Genomic DNA, 22750 nt, shown 5'->3' on the forward strand with positions numbered 1-22750 from the left:
AAAGACTATGTACTGCAGTCTCGTAAAACCATTTATTTTTGAAGCCTGGAATATATGATGAAGTCACATGAAAAGGGTGCCTATGGTAGCATCTCATGAGGGCTTTGGCTAATCTGCATCAGGAAGCTGGTGCCAGGCACAAAGAAAATGAAAATTTCTCACTCCCTTATCCATCAATAGGTATGAATATAATTCCTGCTCTCTTCTTTGTCATCAGGAGGACAGCGTTTCTCAGAGCAGCTCTGATGCGGGCCTGGGCAGTGACCATGAAAGTGACACCCTGACTATAGGTAACAATGACTGTGGTATTTCTAATTCAGAAGGTTTGCCCCAACAAAGTTCCATGTGAGAGCAGTCATGCCTTGACATTTTATGAATGTGGTTGTGTCGGGGGTCTCCTCAAAAATTTTAAGCATCATAGAAAAACATAATTTCTCAAGGATCTCTTACTGTAAATCCTTCAAAGAATTGTATAGTTTAGGCAGTGAGGATCAGCTTTTATTCTCCAAGGGGAAAATATCAAAATTAACAGAAAGTATCCAGCATCTGTCTGAGCTGAGAACAATATGTGTAACCTAATTGATATTTGGTATCAGCAGTAGAGATATCTGAATGGAGATTCTTTCTCAGTAACTAACATTTATATAATGCTTCCTTTAAGGTTTGTAAAACATTTTACATATATTACCTCATTAAATCTTTAAAAAATTTATTAGTTTTCAGTTTTCTACTGTCACTTCCAAGCAGTCTTGTATGGTTTCTGTACATAACGTTCTTATTAAGCACATTTTCACATTAGTCGTGTTGTATGAAGGAATTAAAATGAATGGGGGACACCATGTACCTCATTTATTCTTCACAACAACCTTTTCATTTTGCAGATGAAAAAACTGAGACAGAAGGGTTAACTATCACACAGCTAGTATGTGTCTGAGGAAGGATTTAAATTGAGGTCATTTTACAATTCATTTATTAGTTGATTTCATAGCCAGGCACCTTACATGTTCCATAGGGACAGATCCTTGCATGTCATTTTCAAGAACATAAGCAAAAGGGGAAAAAAGGACATGGGTTCCATGTTGCATTAAAGACCAATAATCATGTTGACTTTTTGTTGGACTTTGATTTCTTTAGACGTTTCTGCTATCTCCAACCTCATTACGAAGCATGTCTCAGAGGCTCGGCTGGTGGAGGACATTGGGCATGAATTAACCTACGTGCTGCCCTATGAAGCTGCCAAGGAAGGAGCGTTTGTAGAGCTTTTCCATGAAATTGATGACCGACTCTCTGACCTGGGCATTTCAAGTTATGGCATCTCAGAGACCACGCTGGAGGAGGTATGTCGGCAGGGAATGTTTCTTCAGCTGTGTAAATTTAGGTAGAGTAAATAATTCCAAACACCAGGACCAAAAAAAAATACACTGGATGACCTGAAGTTTTGTTTGCTCTGGAGTTGGTCCACCCTGCAGTCCTCAGTGCCCTAAGCATCTAGGAAATAGTGTCTCTGATTAACTCCTTCAGGCTGAGTTTGAATGAAAAGGACAGGAATGAAATTTTAAAAAGAGAAGAACATTAAGAGAACTTGGTAGGAAGTTCTTTCATTACCAGGCACCTTCTCCTGCTCTGCTGTGTAGAGAAGTGGCTGTGATGCTGGCAGAGTATTTATTCAGAGAACTGTGGAAATTGGATCGTAAAGAGTTAGTGGTCCATCTGTCCCATTCCCCATATCCTCAGAGCATGTTTCTATTTGGACCCTTTAGTGTTGAAAGTATGCCTTGAATTTCAGCAGGGTTTTCATTAGCATCTTTTAAAAAAGAACTTCCCCATTTAAAAGCTTTCTTCCCTTAATACTTTAAATGTCCACATTTTCCTTGGGGTGGACACTTGCTTCAACAACTCAAATAATGCTACACTTTAGTAGACATTTTTGTGAGATGTGATGAACGCAGCTCAAGAGCTAACTCTTAGATGAGGCTTTTCCTGGTCTGCCCTCTCCCCTCCCCAACCATACCCCCAGCTACGCAAGCTCTCCCCCAAATTTCTGGGTATATATTTTGAAGTTACTGATAGTTACACATGTTATTTTCTCGAAATAGAATATAAGCCCCTTGAGGACAGGGGATATTTTTTTTTTCTGTATACCCAGCAACCAGCATATTACTCAGCACATAGTAAGGACTTAACAATTGTTGAACTGAGTAGTTGAACTAGGTAAACACACTATTCAACATCTATGCATGTGAGCTTAAGAAGACTTCAGAGCTTATGTTCCATTGGAATAACTGCTTGGGATCATCCGTTCTAATAATCAAATGGAGTTAAGATTTTGATGGATCTTTCACTAGTGGGATAATGTTACTTACGGAAGCTAGATGGCACAATGCATAAAGACATGACTTCAAACCCTGCCTCAGACACTTCCTGGCTCTGAGACCCTGGCCAAGTTACTTAGCTTTTGTCTGCCTGTTTCCTCATCTGTAAAATGAGGAGAATAATAAGAATAGCACCTATTTTTCAGAGTTGTTGGGATCAAATGAGTTAATATCTGTAAAGCACTTTGAAAACTTGAAAAGTGCTGTATATGTAAATTCTAGTTATCACCGTTTTATCAGTTAATAGGGTCTCATCTGCAAGGCCCTGACGATATGCAGTACCTATTGTCTTTGTCCTATAGGAACATGGGACCTTAGGATTTAGGACTGGAAGGGGTCTTGGAGATCATCTAACCTAATTATCTAATTTCTTAGGGTTTGTCCCGTCATTCAATAAAATATTCGATTGTAATATTCATTGCAATGATGGCATCAATAACACCTGTTATCTGACCTCATCTTGTTTTCAGATATTCCTTAAAGTGGCTGAAGACAGTGGAGTAGATGCAGAGACCTCAGGTAATCTCCTTGGTTTAAGTTGTACTGTTTCTGTTGCACAGTTTATTATAAATCACCTGAGCTCACTCATTTAGAGTAAAGAATTTGAGAGCTAGAAAGGAAAGATGCGTTGTATTTGTCTTTGAAGTCATTTTTTCCCAAGTTCATTTCCAGTGTTTCAGATCCAGTGTGGAATTCATTTGTGAGTAATTGGAATAAATGGAACCTAATACCCCGCCCCCCTCCCTCATTTTCCCCCCTTCACTTCAGATGGAACCTTACCTGCAAGAAGAAACAGACATGCTTTTGGGGACCGCCAGAGCTGTCTGCACCCGTTTACTGAAGACGATGTTTTTGATCCCAATGACTCAGATGTGGACCCAGGTAATCATCAATAAATGCTATCTCGTATCATTTGAAACAACATTTTCCCTCATACTTGCTTCTCAGAAGGTTTTCCTAGAAAGTACCATTTGCTTTAGATGACATTTATTGATATGTTTGGAATAGACAACATGGTCCAGTGGAACCTAAGGTTGGATTTAGGGTCAGAGAGTCTAATTTTACTACTTGTGTTTCATCCTCTGCAAAAATGAGGAAGTTAGATAAGATAACCTCTTCTAGATACATGAAACTGTAAAATCATCGCAAAAATGGAGACATTCATTTAATGTTTGCACACAGCCAAAGTTGACTATGATTATGCTAAGTATACATGTTTTCCCTCTCATATTTTTAGCATGTAAGTGGCTTGGCAAATGTCAGTAATGAATCTAATTTGTTCCTGGGATAATCTAGTCCAGGGGTTCTTAACCTTTTCTGTGTCATAGAACAGGCCCCTTTGGTAGTCTGATGAAACAGAAAGACCTCCTTCTTGGAATAATGTTTTTAAATATGTAAGACAAAAGAAACCAGTTATGTTGAAATATTTTGCCTCTGATATTCTCCTTGGCATCATGTTACATCACATTGTAATTACTTCTTAAAATATGTTTATCTTATTTTGAAAACTAGAATAGTGTCTAAGAATTTAACCTAAAGACAGCAAGAAAATAGGTAGAACTTTTATATCCATTAAAGTGCAAGGTCCTTGAAGGCTTGCCTCTTTTTGTAACTCTAGCGCTTATTAGCTCAGTGCCTAGCCCACAGTAGGCACGTAAGAAATGTTTGTTGATTGAACTGCTACATGCATGTTTGTTCATCCAGACACTTTTATTTTATGACCTTATTTTCAGAGTTCCAAGGCCTTTGTTTCTCTTAGCTGAGCCATGGTTTTAAGGATTGAGTTCAGTATTTTACCTTTGAACGCAGATTAAGATTGACGGAATTCACATCCTGTTGTAAGATTGACTGAATTTCAATTTTTTTTTGTAAAGAGGATTGGACAGTTTGTCTTTTGTCGTGAAAAATACGCATTAGTATTTTTTTAAAAATTGAATTGACTTGATTAGGCTAAGTAGCTGTGCAGCATCCAGATTTGCCTGAATGCATCTTTTAATCTTCTAAACCTGATTTCCAGTCATTGTTCATGGAACTGGAGTTGATCATTTTCATCATACAAAGGCTGGCAGGGGGGAGGCTTTTTATTTTATTTGACATTTGAACTTTTCCCCATATTTTCAAGGGTGAGATTTCCCATGATTGTTCTTTATTTCAGTAGTTGTCTTTGAGGAGGCACATGTCAGGAATTGGAATGTGAAAAATCAAAGGCACCCAGAAAATTAAAGGAGATGAAAGGTTGTGGCATTTGACTGAGTAAGATTGCTATGGCAACCTCTGAGGTGACACCCAGGATCCTTTTCTTTCAGAATCTCGAGAGACAGACCTACTCAGTGGCATGGATGGTAAAGGCTCCTGCCAGGTGAAGGGTTGGAAACTCACCCAACAGCAGTTCGTAGCCCTTTTGTGGAAGAGATGGCTGATTGCTAGGCGTAGCAGGAAGGGGTTTTTTGCTCAGGTGAGAAACACGGGTTCTGTTTATACCTTGGGTGAGGCAGTGAGGCATCCATCTCGAAGACTTTTCTTCTCTTTGAGCACAGGAGCTCACAAAGAATGAGATTCCTAGATTTATGTTATCCAAGAACATGAAACCCTGGAAGCCTGAGTTTCCTAGAAGTTGATGGTTAGATGTGGACTGTTTGGGGTGGGGATGGGGGATATTTTGTAAGAGACAACCAATCAGCCTACTTGCTAATATACCAGAATAATTTATGTGATCTTAACTGTTGCAAAGCAAATTAGCTGAAGGAAAATATATGCTGGGGATCTTTTGTTGGAGTTTTCCTATTAATATCAGCTTTCTTCCTTCTGACCTAATGGTTTCAGATTGTTCTGCCAGCAGTGTTTGTCTGCATCGCCCTTGTGTTCAGTCTGATTGTTCCTCCTTTTGGCAAGTACCCCAGTCTGGAACTGCAGCCGTGGATGTACAATGAGCAATACACATTTGTCAGGTATGTGCCCCTTTCTCCAGAGAATGGAAAACCTAAGAAATAGAAAAGAAGCACTAAGTGCCCAAAGTGGTGAATAGGTTACAAAGTGAAATATATCCTATCCTGTCTTATGTTGTCTCATCTCATCTGGCTAAAAATGGGCTGCTGCAGCATCTAGTCTGGAGCAGAGAACAGTTAGCAAGTCCACATTATTTCCAAGTATACTTCTTATGTCAGGATTAGTATTTTTTTTTTATGCAGGATACTATGTCTTGTTTAAAGTCCACACCTAAATGAGAATGTGTTTAAATTTTCATAATTATGTTCAATTTTTCTATCAGGCCCATTGTTCAATTCAGTTTAGAAACATTTTTACTGTGTGTGAGAAACTGACATACAAAAATGAAAAACATGACTCCTGCCCTTAAAGTGCTTACCATTTATTTGCAAAATGGAAACTGCTACAAGTTATAATAAGTGAACTCACTTTGTAGGTGAAACTGATAGAAGAGGTTCTGATGGTGGCAGTCAAGGCCGCTTCTTAATTTCTTAACATAATAAATTATTTGTTATACTAGAAATGCAGTAACTTCACTCATGAATTTCCTAATCGTTCTTCCTTGTTTTTGACAGTAGCTGGTATTTAGTCTTTAAGCAAAATGTCTGTTAACAGAATAGCACTTAGAAGGAAAGGAAAAGATCAGCTTTCTAGTAAGAAAACCGTATTACTTGTGCAGTGATGGAACAAGTGTGTGGAAGAGCTAGGTTAAAAGGAGTATTAAAACTCAACAAGTATGTTTACATTTTTTTCCTCTTATGTGCCTTAAATTTCTTAACCACATTTTGGATTCAGTTGATGTACTTTCTTTCCCTTCCCTTCCATTTTCCTTCCCTTTTCCTTTTCCTTTTCCTTTTCCTTTTCCTTTTCCTTTCTTGCCAATTTCCACATCTCTATCTGAAGGCAAACATAGTGCTGTTGCTTATTGTCAAAGGACTCCAGAGCAGAGCAGCAGGACAACATGCTTTGTTCTAATGTGACCAATGGCCATTTTCATGTGTCCCTGATACTCTGTGTTGCTTATAAAATCACTTGACAGACATTGAGTCCATCAAGCTTACCTTCTGTTTCCTGGGGAAGGGAAAAAACTGAATGTCCATGCGCAGGAAGATAACTTCAATGTACAATTTGATGGAGTCACTTCAGACAGCCAGTATTAAAATACTAACTCCTTAAGTAGCCCTTTAAAAAATTCCATAAATTTCAAAACTTGACAGAAATTTGGTACTTCTTTCCAGTGTATGCTACAAGTTCTGAAAAAATAACACTTTGGTAAATTAGATTTTTTTTTCTATTTTGACATTAAAACTTTAAGAGAAACATACCTGAATTCAGTTTTTACTTGGAAAATTCTATATTTCTTTTTTCTAACACTCACTGATATTTTCCTATGTGTTAAACTGATTTGAGATTTTAAGAAGTATGGGTTATTTTAGCAGTTCCTTAATTAGTTTGTTTCTGGTATATCTGTAGCAACGATGCTCCTGGAGATGCAGGAACTCAGAAACTCTTGGATGCTCTGACCAAGAGCCCTGGTTTTGGTACCCGTTGTATGGAAGGACAGTCCATTCCGTAAGTACCATTTTAACAATAACAGTCTCTAGGGCTAATTAAATTTCTGTAACCTACGGTTTTCATGATGATCCATTGCCCATCGAATGGCCATCATGCCATATCTAGCTCTTAGTACTTAAAAAAATTCAAAGCTAAAATAATTTGTCTACTTTTCACAGTAAGAAGTATAAGAACTCTGAATTATAGAATTATGGAAATATTATAAAATGCTTCCTGTTTCTACTCTGTTAGCATTTAATTGACAATATTCTGTACTCCATGATCAGAGGAGTTTCCCCCAATTTTTAAGTATAGTGCCATCCTTTTATGGGTTGTAAGGTGCAAGTTAATACGAACTCAGGTCTTCTGGCAGTCTTTTCTCTTCACCACCTAGCTGCACCAACTCTTATTTGCTTCTGATGACTGACATATAAAATAAATTACTGCAGTTAATAGAAGTGTTATGTCCTTATATCTTAGAACATCATTTTCTGGTCAGTTTTGTTCAGTTATGTAAAAATCCTGTTCACCCCAGTTTCTGTTCTTTTATACCTGGAATGTGGCTAATTCTTAGTTCAGACAGTTATTTTTCTCAGTTTATTCTCTTGATAAGGACTGTCAGCCTATGTGCGGGAAGAAATTTGAAGGAGGCCCAAGTCTAAATGAAGTGAAAAAAAATTTTTGTGCTAAACCCAGTGATTGGTTTAATTTTATAGGGGTACTCCTTTTGAAGGTGTTCCCTCAATCAATGCAGAATACCACCTGTTACACATATTTTAATTATAGAGAGCTGCCACTGAAAGGCTAAGGGACCAAATGACCTCCCCAGGTCACTCCCCACATAGTATGAGTCAGAGGTGAGACGACTTTGAATCCTTGTGGCCCTGAGGTTATCTTGTTCACTTTTTGAAAATGAGTATGTTTGTTCATATCCAATCTATATCACCTCTCATATCTTCCATATTTTTTCAAAAGTCACCAGCAGTGGCTCAGCAGTTACATCTACCACTTCTTCTAGTACCCTGAGATGTCATTTGCCTGAGCCTTCATTGAAGGCTGCCATGTTCCCTCTTATTACTTCCTTGCTTATCTATTATCCTCAAATCTAAGGTATTTGTCAATCTTCCCTAGGTTCTTATTATTTCTATTTTGAAAACCCAAATTAGGAAAAGATAGGAAAGAGCAGTCAGCTGTTAAAGACTCCTGGGAAAATCAGATTTCTTCCATGTGACTTTAGATTCAATTTTCCACTTTCTTCAGGGATTTGCCCTGTGAGGTAGGTGAAGATAAATGGACTACAGCTTCTGTCCCTGAGTCTGTGACAAACATGTTCCTGAGAGGGAACTGGACAATGGAGAGCCCTTCCCCTTCCTGTGAGTGCAGTAATGACAAGATAAAGAAAATGCTTCCTGTGTGCCCCGCTGGGGCTGGCGGATTGCCTCCTCCCCAGGTAAGTTTATTTATTCATTCTCAGCATGTAACAAAACAATGGGTATGACAAATCTTTAGTTTGTTAAGTAAGAAAGGATAAGATTATATCAGGGAAATTTTTGTGAACTTAGTCAAGGCGAGTTATTGTAATGCTGATGAAAATATGTAGGTCTTTAAAAGTACTGTCATTTTTTCTTGTGTAGTAGAATTGTATCCATGTTAGTGTTCTCCTCTCAATCTATAGTATACAAAAATCAACATTAAACGTTTAAAAACATCCCTTTGGAGCATGATGTTCCTGCTTCTGAACCAAAGCAAGCTCTTAGCATCTCTTTAGAAGGTATTGCCCTCTCCTGATGGAGTGAGGGCCTTTTGGTGTTCAAAATGGTGTACATGTCTGAAGCAGTTTCTCTGTCACACTAGCTTGGAAGTGAGTGTGCAAGGAGGATCTGACAGATTTTATCCCTGCCTTCCCTGCCCATTATCAGTGTTCAAAACTCAGGCAGAATACCTGAGACTTGAGAAAAGAAAACATGGTTGCTATTGCTTTGCATGTTAAGAGACAATCTTTGTGTTAATGAGAACTCAACATGTAAGCTATAAGAGGCACAAAAAAATCCTCTTGTGTTTTCTGAATTGTCATCCTTTGTTTATTTATGCAAAATAATTACTGAGAAACCATTTTTATTTTGCAGTGGTAACCCTACTGAGCTTAAAAGACTAAGAGGTAGTTCAAAGCTGAGTCTACTGTTACCTCTATTGATGATTCCCAATTAGATAAATATTTGTATATATTTATGTAAATGTATAGTGTACATATTATTTACATACTGTCTCCCTGCTAATCCCCTTGAGAGCAGAGATTGTTTTTTGCCTTTCTTTGAATCCTGGGTGCTTAGGACAGTTCCTGGTATGTTGTCGGAGCTCAATAAATGCTTATTGACTATTGACTGACTTAATTATTGACCTGAATGGGTTACTGCAACAGCAATTTCCTGTGACCCGTGCTATATAATTATAAGGAGTTCCCAAATCTCATAGCTGTGTTCTCCAGTAATGTATCCATTTTCATGTGTAGTGTTCAGTTTGAATGAATCATTACTACCGAATAGTAAAGACAATTATATTTGATTTGACAGAGAAAACAAAATACATCTGACATCCTTCAGAACTTGACTGGAAGAAATATATCAGACTATCTGGTGAAGACCTATGTCCAGATCATAGCAAAAAGGTGCTAATTTTTTAACTTATGTTTAATTTATTAGAAATTATTAAGGGAAACTTTTTCTGATAGAATGGAGCGGATCTGTGTGGTGGTATGCTTGCTAACTTGTTAAGATGTGATTCCCTAAGTCAATTAGATGATTTGTAGCCATGTGTTTTCAATAATTGCTTACATTTTTGTATCAGTTTACATACATTGCCCCATTTGGCCTTCATAGCAATCCTACGAGCTATATAGTATAACTTGTGACTTGCCCCAAGGCCATGCAGTTAGTAAGTAGAAGAATCAGAATTTGAATACAGGTCTTGCAGTCCCACATTACATTTTCTTAGTTGAGTTTTTCAAGTAAGTACAGACAAGAGCTGAAAGCGCAAATGATTGAGAGGTCAGAAAGAGATAGCTTTAAATTCTCAGCATCTTCATGTATTCCTGAAATAGTTGTTTGCAGATTCAACATTTCTTTGTAGAGAAAAAGCAGTTTCTTTAAATCCTACTGTCGTAGTAAAATACAAATGTCCAGGCATTATAGATTAATTTGGTGCATTAGCCATATTAAAAAGGACACCGTTTGTAAGCTTAAGAAAAAGGAATGACATTGTGATCATTGACTTCCATCCCACCTGCTTGCTGCTTTCTCATCCTTTAAGTTTTCTTTTTCCCTTCTCCTTCCTCCTTCCCATTTTCCCTTAGCATTTTACTATGCATGTTACTCATTTCTCCCTGGCAGGAGGAACAATTTTAGTGTCTTTGAAATGATTTTTGTCTCTTTTGTCTTTGTGTTTTGCAGCTTGAAGAACAAGATCTGGGTGAATGAGTTTAGGTAAGTCTGTGTTCTTTTTTGTGCTTTTGTTGGTTTTCCTTTGATTTCTCAGTCTCATAATGGGAATGATGAAATGTCTTTTGACTTGCATGTCATTCATTTGGGATTTTACACCTGATTGGGAAAACAGAAAGTGTGAGAGACATATGGGATGAACAATATTGAATTCCTTTGTCTTTGTGTACCTAAACCATAGGTAGATGCATACTCTAGAGCAGGAATGGAGGCCACTCATCCATGAATAAGGCTTTCTGTGGGCTACACAGAAAGTGTAGTATTTTCAGTATTTTATTCTATTTTAATAAATTTTCTAAAATGTTTCCCAATTACGATTTAATCTGATTGGGCTGCATTTGAGGGTATTATGAACTTTACGTGGCTGCATGTTTGATACCTTTGATCTAGTGATCTGCAAAGAGCATGAATTTTGGAGTGCCTGACCAGCTCTAACTGTTGACCTCAAGTATCAAGTCCTTTCACTTTCTCTTGCAACCCCAATGAGCACAGTATAGACCCTTTTAACTTTTGACTTCAAGTTTGGCAGGAAAGATGATGTTATAAGGTGACAAGTCTGTAACAGCTAAAAGTCTAGTTACATTTTTACCCTCCAAGGCCAGATGAGTTTTCATAGTTCCAAGGGATTTGAGAGTAGAGGGTCAGTTACCAGTGACCACACAAGTTTCCAAGATGCTAAAAGAAGAGTTCAGGTTCACTCTTGAGCTTTGGGTCCAGGATGTTCTTAGAGTGGGGAAAAAGCTATAACAAGCCTTGGTCACTTTGAGCTTTGAAGGAAAAGGTAGAGAGTGGAAGAGGGCAGGAAGAAATAAAGAGGGGAAATGGAAAGGCCTTTTTGGCATGCTTTGAACTGATTCAAAAGTAGGGTGGAAGAAGTAGCACTGCCCATAGGAAACATGGTGCCAAAATCCTTCACTAGCCTCCTTCCCATTTCTTCCCTGGGCACTGGTGAATTCATTCTTATGTACTTTGGCAGAGCAGACACAACCTCTTGGAGTGTCTCTAGCCATCCATATTACTAGGCATGAACCAAAGGCCTATCCAACGTGGAACAGAATGCATCCCAACCTACTAACCTCCAGGCTTGCTCAGGTCCCTAAATGCAGACCACTTGACCCTTAGGGGCACATAATGCCCTTCACCATTTTTCTCTTCATAACTCAGGGTTCTAATTCTGGAGTTACATGTTTATCTGGATCCTCTTTGAATTTCTATATTCCCACCTTCATCCATAAAGGCTTCATAAAGTAAACAGAGCAGAAATCATTTAGACTAAGCCTAACTGCAGATTGCAGTGCAATTCTGATTTTGGATTTACTTTGAGGAGGAAGCAATCCAAGGTTTAAACATAAGTTATGAAGTCTGTTTGGGAGTGAGCCATTTAGTCTACACTTAAATAACTATCTAATTTTTTTTCAAGGTATGGTGGCTTTTCATTGGGTACCAGTAATGTTCAAGGATTACCTCCAAATAATGAAATTAATGTTGCCATCAACCAAGTGAAGAAACTCTTTCAGCTGACCAAGGTATGGTGTAGTACAGCATGTTCCAAATTGTGCCTAAAAAATGTTTAACACTGTGTATTGGCTTATGTATTGGCAAGGCATATTACAGACAGAGCTGATAACTGGATAACACTGTCATTCATCATGAGGAGGCATGCCAGATAGAGTCGCTGAGACTAGTAAATCTCTCTTTGCCAATTGCCTGGATTGACATTGACCAAGTTCCCCTCTGGGAAGATTGTGGATTGGGGCCAGCTGGCTTCAGAGTGCCTTACATGGCTCCTCCCCTCTCCTGTCCCATCCTTCACCCCTTGTTTCTAGGGAGGAAAACATGAGATTGGAACAAGCTCTATAGACTCAGTGTCCAAGGCTAGAGAGACACTGATAATAAAATAACATCATAAGCAAATCAGAATAGTTAGGGCAATTTGAGAGCTAGCACCAAGGGTAGGAGAGGGGGAGGAGAGCAAGAAAAGGGCTTGGGATTATATCAGCCCAGAGAGAGAAGTTATCTTCTTTCCTGCCTAGTTGGGAGTGCCAGGTTCCTGACTAGGTGCAGAGCCCTTTTCAAGCCAAATCAAGTGCTGAGCTTTGCTTCCCTCTATCCTGCTTCTTGCCTTCTCCTTTTAGCAGTAATTTAAGTGGACCAGCAGTCCCTTCTATTGAGACCAAAGGAGAATCGCTTGATTTAAATGAAAAGTCCTTGAACCTTTATCAAAAATAGTTGGCCATTGATTCCCCAGATAATCTGGTTATATGAATCTGCCCAGTGAAAAAAAGCAAACTGCGTTTTAAAGAGACATTCTTAAAACAGTGGCTAACTATGACAAAATGTGATTATTTTCTTTTTTAGTTGGCTTTTGTCCTTGATTTGGTATAAATCATAGGTTCACCCACATATGCATACAAAGCCCTCAGTGCAGCTGTTGAAGGTTAACTTCAGGGGTGCCTGACCTTCCAGTAGTGCCTTCTGAACCACAGCATTGGCTTGTGCCACTGATGCATTTCAGGAATGGTGGGACTCGCAGAGCCATGGTGGCTGTCCACACCAGCCAGCTTACTCTATATGCCTTCAATTACCAAACCAAGGTGCAACATTTTAAAATGCACAAGGCTGTTTTACATATGAATTTGCCCTTCTTAGGTTTGTCTATTTTCCATGGTTTTCAGCTTAATGAAGATAAGTAAATCTAAGCAAATCTTTAAAGTCTTTTTGGGTAGATGGGAGTTGGGAAGGTAGGCAGTAACCGAAGACATTTCCTCTGCAGTCTCAGGGCAGTGTGGTGTAGTAGAGAGAGGGCTGCCCTTGCAGTCTGGAAGTTGTGGGGTCAAGTCTAGTCGAGGACAAGTACTAGTGATGGGGTTCAGACTCTGGGAACTTCCTTGAGCTCTCCTGGAATCTCCTCACGTAAACTGGCTTTTCATACTCAAATTGAGCTCCCTTTGTTTCTCCTCACAGAATCTGACCTTTCATACTCAAATCTGTGACCATTGTCTGTTACCTCTTGATTGCCCCACCTGCTTCCCACCTAGGCACCCCCTAGTCTGATGTCTGTTGATTGCCTCCAGCTGTTTCCAGCCTTTGATTCTCCTGGGATTCCCTTCCTGAACTTCTTCTCCCATCACTCTAGACTACCAGACTTCTCGCCCCCCCCCCCCATCCATCCCATAATCTTTTCTGTATTTAAGTTCCATCTCGCCTCCATGAAGGCGCTCAGATGCAATCCAGCTCAGACTCTGTCTAGCTGAGATTCTGTCTGGCCCGCTTGTGAATACAAGTGTTACAAATACTTAGGTTCCTTAAGAGCCAACTCAATTTGGTGAATCTTTAATAAACTTTGTTTTCTTTGGCTTTAAGAAGGCTTGAGTCGAATTCATTTGAGCACAACCCAGACTGTTGATATTTTGGGGTACCCATCACACCGAAACCTTGTCACTAGCTGTGTGACCATTTAATTTCTTGGTTTCTCAAACAACTCCCTTAACATTATGAATTGTAGATAAGTAGCCTATCTCCATCAGCAGAGGGAAGTCTCACATCAGAAGTTCTTTAGACTAGTAAAATTAAGTCTAGACAAGAAAGGAAATAATATAAAATAATACAGACAGGTACCTATTTACTCTTTATAAAGGTAAAATATATTCCCTGCCAGTATGAAATGTAACATTTGATCTTGTGTTTGTTCTTTTTCATTCATAGGACAGTTCTGCGGATCGATTTCTCAATAGCTTAGGACACTTCATGACAGGACTGGACACCAAAACTAATGTCAAGGTAAATAAGTCTCCACTACTGCTAGCCTCAGGAGAGTTGCAGGCCAAGTCTTACCCTTCCCCAGATAATTAAGGTTGAGTAAGAGCGTTCATAAGAAGAAAGGACAAATTTGTGACTCTACCTTGTAGGCAAATAGGTGTCATAGTGGGTAAAGTGGTAGACTTGGAATCAGGAAGACCTGAGTTCAATGCCAGCTTCAGACACTCACTACCAGTATGACAAATCACTTAACCTCTGCTGCCTCAGTTTCCTCCACTATAAAGTAGAGATAATAGCATCTACTTCCCAGGTTTGTTGTGAGGATCAAATGAGATGATATTTATAAAAGCACTTAGCCCGGAGCCTGGCACATGGTAGATGTCTACTAAATATTCTTCCCTTTCATCCTTTCCCATGTATGATATGTGTTTATGTAATATATTTTTTATGATTTGTATGTGGATTTCTTTCATGAGACATGTATAAATTAGGTATAAATGTCCAATTCTGAGTGGATTGCTTGAAGAGTTAGTTCAAAGTCAGCATTTTTATCTTTCAGGTGTGGTTCAATAACAAGGGTTGGCATGCCATTGGCTCCTTCCTGAATGTCATCAATAATGCCATCCTCAGAGCCAACTTGCCCAAGGGAGAGAATCCCAGCAGCTATGGCATTACCGCTTTTAATCACCCTCTGAATCTGACCAAGCAGCAGCTCTCCGAAGTGGCTTTGTAAGCTTTAGGGTTGGGGAAAGAAGAAAATATTGGGGAGGTGGGCTTCATTCACCCATTTAAATTGTCCCATAGTTATTAAATGTTTACTATTGTAACCTCTGGGAGAAGATAGAAAGGTAAATAATTCATAGTCCTGGCCATCATGGAGTTTACAGCTGTGAAAGAGTGTTTAACATGTGAAAATGACTCTAAGACAAATTAGAGTATGAGAGAGGGAGAGAGAGAGCACTAGCACTTCCTGAGGTGTGAGAGGGAAAGATCATTTTCAAATTACGGAATCGGGAAGAGGCATTTGAGCTAGGTCTTGAAAGATAGATAGGATTTCAACAGGTGGAGGTGTAAGGATTTTGAGAAAGTATGGGAAGAGCCTTACAGGTATAGTAAAGGCGGGGGTGGGGGAGAGGGTGCTGTAAAGGCATAAATGGAGGAAAAAGCCCAGGATATGTACAAAGAATGGTGAGTAGTCCAGTTTGGCTAGAATACAGAGTCTAGGTAGGCTGTTCTATGAAATAAGGCTGGGACCTCTCCCATATGGTAAAATCCCTGAGGGCAGGGATTATGCCATTTAAAATTTTTATATCCCTGTAACTTAGCATAGTGCTATGACACATCTAGTATTTTAATAATTTTTCAAATTTTAACTTTGTTGATATTCAAAGCGCCCGATGATTTTGACAATCTTTTCCAAAGTACACATTTTAATTTATGATTTCTAACACCCAATTGAATTTCTTCTTGGTCTAATGGATCCTTTGAAATTTGTTTTTTCAGGATGACTACTTCAGTAGATGTCCTTGTTTCCATCTGCGTGATCTTTGCAATGTCTTTTGTCCCAGCCAGCTTTGTTGTATTCTTGATCCAGGAGCGTGTCAGCAAAGCTAAACATCTACAGTTCATCAGTGGTGTAAAACCGGTCATCTACTGGCTTTCCAACTTTGTCTGGGATATGGTAAGAGCAAGTTGCTCAATAGCTCTTTTGGGGTATGTTCTTTCACAGTGCATGGCAGAAATCAGCATCGTGGGAAAATACTCAGTAGGATTAAAAACAGATAACCCAGAAGGCAAATATAGCAGCTGCATGGTCTCTTACTGTGTGTTTCATCATGCTAAATTATCATTAAAAATATGGTGTAATGCTAAGAGTCTTGGACTTGGAATCAGAAAACCTGAGCTTAATAAGTTTAATCATAGAACCTTGGGCAAGTTACTTCACTCTACCTTCTTCAACCCTACACCTTTCCTGTGCCTCAGTGTCCTTCTTTGTAAAGCAGAGTAATTGGACTTGATCTCTCATCTAGCTATGGATATGAGGAATCTTTTCTTCACCAATGGGATGGCAGGGAGTGGGGGAGAGAAAATAGATTTCTCTTCATTAAAAACTCTTTAAAATAGATTGAAAGGTGCTACAGATATGGAATATTGCATGCACTTTTAGATGAGGTCACTGTATTGTAGTTTTATAGTCTATAAAACTTGAAAAAAAGATCTCCACGTTACATTTTTATTAATGCAGCCAAATTGTATACCCTGAGTTACATAGTTGACTCATATTGGGCTTGAGATAATGAAAGCTTCCCATCTTTTTAAATATGTTGTTATCTGTTTACAGCATCTCCATTTTGTATTTGTGTAATTGATTTTCTGGACTTACATGCAGGACTTTTCACCCTGGTCGTTTCAACTTTAGTCAAGCCTACCTGTTGGTTTTTTTTTAAATCTTGAAATTTTTGAATTTCACCTGTTGTAGTAAATCTTCCTCCCAGCCTTGTGTTAGTGTCAAATTTGTAAAGTATGTCTTTTATGACTTTATCCAAGTTACTCATCAAATATCAAACAATATAGGTCTGAAGACTTACCATTGCCATAAATCATAAAAAATCATAAAATGCCACAGCCATATGGTATTTTTACTATAGAGGTTCATTTCATTTATTCAACCATCTATTGATTTTTTCCAGCCTGAGTAAATAGGTTCTAGACATCATTGAGTTAAAATTTTTCAGGTTCAACATCTGAACACATTCGAGACACAGATTTTGAAATTGACCTTTTCGCAATGATATAATTCTGCTGCTCATTTTATGGGTCCTTTTTAATGGGCTCATTTTACAGGGAACACAATATCATTAAAAACACATTTCATCTGGGATGTGGAAGATCTTGATTAGAGACTTAGCTTAAATATCAAATAACTCTATGACCTTGAGTATTTAGGTCCACTATCTGAGCCTCAGTTTCTACATCTGGAAAATGAAAATAATAATACCAGTCCTACCTTACCTCATCATGTTATTGGGAACATGAAATAATGAATGTGAAATTGTAAAGGAAAAGGCACTGTATAAATTAAAATATAAGGATATTGCTATTTTTATAATTAGGTAAACTGTAATGTGACTTTATATCATTACTTTAGGTGATCTGTGAATTCATAGGTATAGGTATGGCTATGGGTATAAGTTTGGGTGTTCCCTCTGACAGTGTAGACCCTTCCATGTCATACTAGTCAGACTTCAAGAGTTTATTCTTCACTAATTTCCTAAGAGAATTCATTAAAGCACAAAATTATTATTATTATTAACCACTGTAAAATCATTTATTATTATTAATAATAGTAATAATTTATTTTCTGCCAATTACAAGGAAGCTCTTGAAACTTAATTCTCATCTTTCAGTAAGTATACTCCGTGTACCATCTAGGAATAAATGTTAAAAAAGATAGAAACAACATGAAGTTTATGAGATCTTCCAAGGGTAAAATGCTTGTCAGAATTTATTGCCTAATACTTGGTTAATACTGTTCATCTACAGTTATTCTCAGATATGTTTAATTGTCCTATATTATCATCAGAGGGAGAAGCTTTGGATATAGCTGTAGAGCTAAGGATGGACTCTTATTTTTCTTTCAGTGCAACTATGTGGTACCTGCCACCTTGGTCATCATCATCTTCATCTGCTTCCAGCAAAAATCCTATGTGTCTTCCACCAACCTACCTGTCCTGGCTCTTCTGCTCTTACTTTATGGGTAGGCATTTTAGGTCTAGAGTTTGCAAAATGAAGAACCACTGAAGCAAGAAATAATGCTTAATTTTATCATGTTTTGTGCCTTACCAGGTGGTCAATAACCCCTCTCATGTACCCAGCCTCCTTTGTGTTCAAGATCCCCAGCACAGCTTATGTGGTCCTCACTAGTGTGAACCTCTTCATTGGGATTAACGGAAGTGTGGCCACTTTTGTCTTAGAGCTTTTCACTAACAATGTGAGTATTGTGATTCCTTTACATGTTACCAGCATCTTGATTGTAAATACCTGATGGGTTGTTGTGATTATCATAGAGGAAGTGTTGCATTGTAGAACGGTTGCTAGTCCTGGAAGACCTTGGTTCAGATCCCACCTCTGGCACTAGCTGGGTGGTCATGGACAAATCATGTAACATCTGTGATCCTCAGAATCTTCATATGTATGATAATGCCTGTACTGCTTACCTCTGAGGGTTATGTTAAAGCTCAGATGAGATATGTGTATGTGAAGTACTTTGTAAAATCTAAACCACTAGAGAAATGGCAGTTATTATTACTTAAAATATGTGTTTGCGTATTTGAATAACCAAATTAATGAGATCATGTACCCCTGGAAGTATTGGGTGTTTGAAAAGATGACGATATTTGCTTTAGAATGTACTCTAATATCATGAATTAAAGCAAAACTGAGATGCGATGAGGTTCCACCTCATCTGTTTGAGTGAAGTTTCCTGAGTAAATAATAATGACTTTTATATAATACTTGGTTCAAAATCACTTCTCTCACAATAGTTTTGAAAGATAGGGCGAGTAGTGTTATACCCCATTTTACAGATGAAGAAACTAAAGCTCAAAGAGGCTGAACAACTTGCCTGTGGTTTTACACCCAGGAAGTAGCAGAGGCTGAATTCAACCCCAACTCTTCTGATTCCCAGTCCGATTCTCTTAGCTATACGTTTCACCCCTTTAACCAAGACTTTTCCATTCCAACCTATTCTGATGGAAATCTGATTTCCTGCCTTCGGGAACAGAGTACATTGGAACACTATTTGACCATTTTTTTAAATAATTGTGGTCATCATTTTGGACATAAGCTACTGAATTTTCCCTACAACAGTGATAATCATTGGGCCTCATTAAGGTTTGTAGGGCTAGTTGTCACTATATTAATGGCCCTACCTAGGCTAGTGAACTTTGGAGCTGTTTCTTTTCTTACTTTTTCTTTTTTGGAGGCAGTCAGGGTTGAATGACTTCTCTAGGGTCACACCGCTAGTAAGTGCCTAAGGCTGGATTTGAACTCAGGTCCTCCTGATTCCAGGGCTGGTGCTCTGTGGACTGTGCCAGCTAGCTGCCACTTTTTGAACCGTTTCTGCTTTTTAGAGCTTGCCTGAGTCCTTCTTCGTTGTTGACACGTTATCTGCAGTTACTTTTGTGTCTTTCCCATGTTCCTTTCTTTCTGCCTTCGATCAATTCTGATTTGTTAACCAAAAGCCCTGTAACACAAACCTTGTTTAGCTTAAGTAATTAGATTATAAGTGAGGACCTTTCATAAGTAAAATGAATCTGCTTCAGAGCACGTGTTTTGTCATGTTCATTTTGGCTACATGGAAGCTTTTCGCTTGTTTCTCATTCTTAGTTGTGTTCTGGATAAGTAGCGTTGCCAGTTATTGCAGACACTCTCTTTGGCATAGCCTTTGAGAAGCCCGGTCCCCTCTCTGCCATCATGGTACAATGAAGTGTCACTCTGAAAATGAATTTGAAATGTATATCAGAGTAAAATTATGGCAGATTATACACAGGCCACTGGCTAAATGTCCACAATTTCCAGCGTGTTTGCATTTTCTCCAACCTACGGCATTATTACAGGCTCTCCAAAGGATATTTCTTATTTCATCAACTATGATTGCTAATGCTTTTTGGTAACTGAAATCAGAGATTTGCATTAATATAATAGAATCTCCAAGCTCAGCAGGGACTTCTTTAAAGGTCACATATTCCATTTGTACCTGAACAAGTCTCCCATCTCCCAAACAAGTGGTTGCCTAACCTCTACTTGAGATCCTCCAGTGAAGAGGAACTTGCTCCCCCAGAGCAGTCTACTCTACGTTTGGATACCTTAATTGTTAAAACAAAATTTCGCTTATATTGAGCTGAAATTTGTCTCTCTGTGTCGCTCCTAGTTCTTTCCTCTGGAGCCAAGTGGAATAAATTAAATTCTCTTTTTTTGATGATGGCTATCTTCAAATGCTTGAAATTGCAAAATCTTTTGTAAGCTTCTTTTCTTTAAGCATCTCCAGTTTCTTCTCTTTGCCAACAGGTCTGCTCTTTATTCCAGTTTTTATAGTATGCTGTTGATAATGGTTGGGTTTTTTTTTATGTTTGTTTTAACAGAAACTCAACAATATTAATGATATCTTGAAGTCTGTCTTCCTGATATTCCCTCACTTCTGTCTGGGCCGGGGGCTGATTGACATGGTGAAAAACCAGGCAATGGCTGATGCACTGGAGAGGTTTGGTAAGTGAATATGCCCTTCGTTACTGTATATTACTGTAATATTATATATTGTACTGTATGTTAACATTAATGGCCTTAGGGCATTACTTACTCACTCTGTGGTTCTGGGCAATTCCAAGCCTCAGCTTTCTAACCTGCAAAATGGCATCGTGATGACTTGCCCTGTTTCCCTCAGTGTTGTTATGATGATCAAATGTGAATGAAGGAATGAAAAATAATTTTTAAATGCTTACTGTGTGCTAGGCACTTTGTTAAGTGTGGTCATTTAATAAAAGCAGATGAGATAGTGCCTGCTCTCAAAAAGCTTGCCTTCTAATAGGAGGAGATAGTACAGATAAGGGAAGAACATAGCCTTGGGGAGGTAGGAATGGTTCTCCAGTTGCACATCCAAGCATGTTTAGGAGCTGATGGGCAAGATAAGGTGAAAGTTTACTTATCAGAGCCTGAATTCTGGGAGAAGGAAGAGGAAGCCCAGACTGCTGATGGGAGGGTTTGGAGCAGAATACGTCTATTGCTTGGTAAATTGTAAAGTATTATTTGTTGTTATTTGAATTTTAAAAGAAATACTTGTCTTATTAGGAAAGGAACTATTTTATAGGCGTATGTGTGTACATATTTATATGCAGTCACAGCACACTGAATGATAATAGTGATGAATAACTCCCTCCTAGTGCATACCTTCTCAGGTCTATAGTTTAATGGCTTTATAAGCAATCATTCTTGGTCACCCAGTTTTGATCTTACTCAGCAGTGGATGGTGGCCATCATCCTGGAGAGGAGCACAGACCAGTGTGCAAGAGATGGTAGAAATCCTAAAACATCAGTAAACTCAATATCTGCGTCCCTTTCCTTCCGTCTAGCTGCTCTTTTCAGAGGGGGGACTGATATGTGTGTGTGTGCTCTCTTTGGTCTTCGTTAGGAGAAAACCGATTTGTCTCTCCACTGTCCTGGGACTTGGTGGGAAGGAACCTCTTTGCCATGGCCGTGGAAGGAGTTGTCTTCTTCCTCATCACAGTACTGATCCAGTATAGGTTCTTCATCAAGCCTAGGTGAGCTGATTTCTCAGATTTCATTGAGTGCTAAATATTTGGGGTTACTCATGGAGGAGGCAAGGAGACATGCTTCAGAAAACACAGACTGGAAACTAAAGTTGATGGCAAACACATATCGTTATGAGTAAAACTCAGATTTCATAGTTTTATAGAATTTTGGCATTGAAGGAATCTCCCCTACTACATCCTTAACAAGTGGCCATCTAGCCTTTACTTATGAACCTACAGTGATGGGAAACTCACTACCTCTTGGGGCAGCTCATTTTTTTTTTTTCACAGCTCTTGTTAGGATGGTTTTCCTTATACCAAGCAATAAGGTGCCTCTTTGTAATTCCCTCTTCTTGCTTCTAATTCTTCCTTCTGGAGCTAAACAGATAAAGCCTAAACCTTCTTTCACACAGTGACAGATAATTGACCATAGGAATCATGTCCACTTCTCAGTTTTATTTTCTCCAGGCTAAATATCCTTAGTTTCTCCAGTTGATACTCATATCTCATAATTTTCCAGCCCCTCATAATCTTTGTAACCCTCATCTAAATTTTCTAGATACTCTAGCACCAAGAATCTAGGGCTGTCTTAACTCCTCAGAGAGAGGCTTCTAAATAAAATGTTGAAATGTATCTGAAGCTAGACTTCTTTAGGCTTCTGAGATACAAAGTGTTCATGGAGAATTAGCTTTGATTTCAAGTCAGGGAAGACCTTTGTTAACATCTGGCCTCTAAAATTAATAGCTGTGTAAGCACAGTCATTTAGTATTTTTCAACCACCATTTCCTGTTCCATTAGGGACTGTCCTTGACGGTTGAATTTAGGGGTTGGTTTCCATTGGAATAATATGTTCTCTCTTTTTCCCTCAAGACCTGTAATTGCAAAACTTCCTCCACTAAATGATGAGGATGAGGATGTGAGGAGAGAAAGGCAGAGAATATTGGATGGTGGCGGACAGAATGATATTCTAGAAATCAAAGAGCTTACCAAGGTGAGGAAATGAATAACTACTTTAAATTTTCTTTTTTCTAATGTCTTTTTTGTGTTCCTAGTAAACACTTGGAGTATGGTATTATTTCACTTCACAAAAGAAATGTACTCCTAAAACTTATGTATAAGTTGAATTTTGACGAAGGAGTCTTTTGTTAAGACCATTACTCCATAATGTATCTGCTTTTATTTGTTCAGATTTTCATATATAAGGAAATGATATACAGTGGTATAAAAGGAACTCACAGATTGTTTGTTTGGTGGAAACAGAACTAGGGAGAAAGGAACG

General features: G+C 38.5%; 1 protein-coding gene across 3 annotated transcripts in view; it reads left to right on the forward strand.

The window, feature by feature from the left end:
* Positions 1–22750, forward strand: part of ABCA1 (ATP binding cassette subfamily A member 1) — a 160163-nt gene that overhangs the window by 126992 nt on the left and 10421 nt on the right. For all 3 annotated transcript variants that reach the window (XM_072604167.1, XM_072604178.1, XM_072604186.1), the window contains 19 exons: positions 218–290; positions 1135–1337; positions 2843–2891; positions 3141–3254; positions 4679–4827; positions 5196–5320; positions 6831–6929; positions 8172–8361; positions 9482–9576; positions 10358–10390; positions 11826–11931; positions 14111–14185; positions 14724–14893; positions 15668–15845; positions 17806–17921; positions 18011–18155; positions 20308–20431; positions 21351–21480; positions 22342–22462. In XM_072604167.1, the coding sequence (XP_072460268.1) occupies positions 218–290; positions 1135–1337; positions 2843–2891; positions 3141–3254; positions 4679–4827; positions 5196–5320; positions 6831–6929; positions 8172–8361; positions 9482–9576; positions 10358–10390; positions 11826–11931; positions 14111–14185; positions 14724–14893; positions 15668–15845; positions 17806–17921; positions 18011–18155; positions 20308–20431; positions 21351–21480; positions 22342–22462 (2295 nt within the window). The remainder of the gene's footprint in view (positions 1–217; positions 291–1134; positions 1338–2842; positions 2892–3140; positions 3255–4678; positions 4828–5195; positions 5321–6830; positions 6930–8171; positions 8362–9481; positions 9577–10357; positions 10391–11825; positions 11932–14110; positions 14186–14723; positions 14894–15667; positions 15846–17805; positions 17922–18010; positions 18156–20307; positions 20432–21350; positions 21481–22341; positions 22463–22750) is intronic.

The sequence above is a fragment of the Notamacropus eugenii genome, chromosome 1, assembly GCF_028372415.1.
Source record: "Notamacropus eugenii isolate mMacEug1 chromosome 1, mMacEug1.pri_v2, whole genome shotgun sequence".
Classification (NCBI taxonomy): Eukaryota; Metazoa; Chordata; class Mammalia; order Diprotodontia; family Macropodidae; genus Notamacropus; species Notamacropus eugenii.